This window comes from Vigna angularis, chromosome 3, assembly GCF_016808095.1.
Source record: "Vigna angularis cultivar LongXiaoDou No.4 chromosome 3, ASM1680809v1, whole genome shotgun sequence".
NCBI lineage: Eukaryota > Viridiplantae > Streptophyta > Magnoliopsida > Fabales > Fabaceae > Vigna > Vigna angularis.
The window spans coordinates 18,657,955-18,661,265 of record NC_068972.1 but is presented as its reverse complement, the minus strand read 5'-3'; the positions used below and the strand labels follow the sequence as shown (position 1 = coordinate 18,661,265).

The following is a 3,311-nucleotide window of genomic DNA, read 5'->3' as shown; positions in this document are numbered from 1 at the left end:
TAAATTATTTTATTATTTTACCTTTTAAATTTTATAATTATTTTTTAAAATTTAATTAAATGTCTATAATATTATTATAAAAATTATTTATTTTATATATTATTTTTTAGTAATTATGATACAAATGAATTCTTTTTGTTATCATAATTAGAAAAGAAAAAAAAAAGAGTTGACTAACTATATAAATGTAACAGCATAGGGTTAGAAAATGCTAACATGGCCCAGATTGAATCGTGGAAATAAAAATCTAGGTAGGCGCGAATAACACGGCCTCCATTGTAGCGTTCGGCCCATTTAACGGGCCGGGCCGGGTCACCTGCAACACGAGGGCACACTCTGTCATTCATCAACGCACATACCCATCCCAATTTTGCAATTGAATCAGGTATCGCAATTGGAAAATCTGCTAGGGTTTGTTGCAGAGCTAAGCAATGGCGATGAGGAGATTCTTCAACGAGATAAGGGGGAAGAAGTTGAGCGAGGTTCCAGAGCACGTGAAACCGATGATGTCGTTGGGTTACATAAAGAGAGCAATTCAGCGTGGCATGGACAACTACCACGCCAAGTACATCGAAACCAGTTCCCCCGATCCCATCTTCCATGTCTGCTACGGCGGTATGATCTTCTCCTACCTAGTTGCTCTCCCTCACGAGCGCCGCCACCTTGAGCACCGCCAGCAGCACGCTCAGCAGCACCACTGATTCGTTCATTCAGGTACCTTTCTGAATCCTCGCTGTTTATTCTAGTTTTTGAGGAATTAGATAGATCAGATGTTTCGGTTATTTGTGTATGTTGATTTCAACGTTTACGCTGTTTTCGTTTGTAATTGAGAATTTCATTACCAACGGGATCTAGGTTTGTCGAATGGGGGTAGTATGGGAAATATGTCACGTTTAATTTCCGAAGTCTCGAACATGATTGTCTTCAATTCTTGTGTGGAATCAACAGAAAAAATGTCACATTTTTTTGTTTATGTCGAAGTTTTTTTATGGGACAGGGAACATGACAGCCAATGGCATTGAAAATGGAAAACAAACCACACGTTATAAGTTTCGAGGTGATTTTGTTGAGGGTAATCAGACTAGTCTGTTTTCCTTAAGATCTGATCATTGAAACTTTTTCGATTAATTTTTCAGAATACATTCTGCTTTCGAAAATTATTGGTCGGTGATGATAGTTGCATACTGCAGGATTTATTCTACTTTCAGAATACATTCTGCTTTCGAAAATTATTGGTCGGTGATGATCGTTGCATACTGCAGGATTTATTTTGCTATTAATGGACATTACTTGTACTTGTTGACTGTATGCGAGTGCTGTTTTGTTTTATATTTGGTAGTTGATATCTGAGCGATTTATTCTGGCCGTATTGGAGATGGTTGGGTTGCTTGATATTTTTGTTTTCAAAGAATATGCGAAATAAGAGCTGTAAGTTACCCTCTGCTTTCATTATTTAATTGGTCAGATTAGATGGTAAAATTGGTTATCTTTGATACAATAATGAATTTTCTTGCATTTAATGATAATTTTGTGTGTGAAAAAGAATGTAATTTTTTAGTTGGTTGCGGTTCTTTAGGCCTCTTGATGCGGTATTTCATTTGCAATTTAACTTGTTGGATGTTAAAGCTGAATAATTATCTCTTTTAAAGGCCTCCTAATTTTAATACGTTTTTGATTGCTATTTGCATTTGAAGCTTGTACATTTCGTGTTCATGATAAATAAAGTTGTTTGTGGGCTTGCAGAACCCAAAATATGTGATATTTAGTTTCTCCAAACACATAATCATCTTGTCACCTATTAGGTTTTAGACATTTAGTCACTGAAGAAAAATGTAAAAGGTTATTGCTACAAAAAATATTCATGTTTGGAAATGTTAATTTAACAAATTTTGTATGACATCTCTCTCTTCTCTTCTCATAAATTGTTTCACATATCTCGAATCTCAAATTTGTGAAGAGGATGTTAGGACATAAATAACATTGTTAGGAAGCCCGTAGTGGTCAAGGGGTGTGTGTTGAGTTATCACAGTTATTTGTAGGATCTTTTTATGAGTATCTGTTAACAGTGTGTTAGTTAGTTAGGATTCTTGGACTGAAATTATTAGGAGGGGAGAGAGATGGAGTATTAGGTAGTATAAAGGGGTGAACTAAGGGAAGGAGTTCATTGGCAGTGACGGGTAGAGAGACAAGGATTATCAGCTTACTGGAGTTGAGATGAGACAGTTTCTTTTGTAATTCTTGTAAGCATCCCATATCTATGATCTCCAATCTTGATTCAGACTAGGGAGCAGGGTACAAAGTCCCAAATTTTTCTTTGGCACTTTCAATCCACATTCTAAGGGGATATTTTTCCATGTTCATTTTCACATGCACAATAAAATGCTATCTTGTTTTATTTTTTTATTCTTATTTTCAAAAATTTTGTGAAGGTGATTAAAACAAAGAAATTTTCATCTTCAAAATTTTGTGACCAAACCCTCAAGACTTCCTGAGTAATTTTGGGTTGCTGGCCTTTGAATATAACTTCCGCAACATGACCTAAAATGCATCCCGTCATTTTTGGGTAATTTTACATTCCAAACTAACTACTCAACAAATCAGTTTTTCTTGGCATGTCAAACATCAAATGACTTTTGATATTTTCAGAAACATTATACTTGATTTAATGCAAATTCTGAGTCAGTGGTGTACAGAATACAAAAAAATTCCAAGTCGGTGGGTACCCACTATTCTATTGTTAAAATTCCATTATATGTTAACTCACTGTAAGTACCTATGTCTTTTGTATTTGTGGCTAATACGTATAATTATTTTGTTTTGTTTAGGAGGAGCCTGTTTGTTGAACTGGAGGTGGTTGGCTTACTTGATCTTTTGTTTTGAACTTTTGAAATTAAGGCAGAAAGTTACCGTCAGCATCGACGCATTTCATCGTTTGGATGATAAAATAAGTTCTATTTGATACGATTTCTCAATTTTCTTGCACTTTGATGTTAATTGAATGTGTGAAAAGAAAACATACTTTTATCTTTGGTTGTCTCTTAGTCCTCTTGTGGAAAGGATTTCACATCTCAAACAGTGCGCCGAAGTTGAATTTTTCATAAGGCAAAACTGAATAATGGGCTAGGTCTCGTAGTATTTGCATTTGAATATTCTGTACGCGTTTAATCGCTCGCCTAAGAAAAATTGTGAATTTTGTTTTATACGAAAACTTCGTGATCTTTATTTGGGTTTCGGTGATCCCTTTCAAATTAAGAGGAAGCATAAAGTTTTTACAGAGAAAAATTGAGGTTTATATTCTTGCAGATTTATGA

The 3,311-nt window shown here is 35.0% G+C and overlaps 1 protein-coding gene across 2 annotated transcripts; it reads left to right on the top strand.

The window, feature by feature from the left end:
• Window positions 1–226: 226 nt before the first annotated feature.
• Window positions 227–3,026, top strand: LOC108324139 (uncharacterized). 2 transcript variants are annotated; one of them, XM_017556982.2, is made up of 2 exons: window positions 227–714; window positions 2,826–3,026. In XM_017556982.2, the coding sequence occupies exon 1, from the start codon at window positions 432–434 to the stop codon at window positions 699–701; it is 270 nt and encodes an 89-aa protein (XP_017412471.1). In that variant the 5' UTR covers window positions 227–431; the 3' UTR covers window positions 702–714; window positions 2,826–3,026. The 2 variants fall into 2 exon arrangements, with proteins under 2 accessions (XP_017412471.1, XP_052731345.1); XM_052875385.1 differs by lacking the exon at window positions 2,826–3,026 and adding an exon at window positions 998–1,016.
• Window positions 3,027–3,311: the final 285 nt, after the last annotated feature.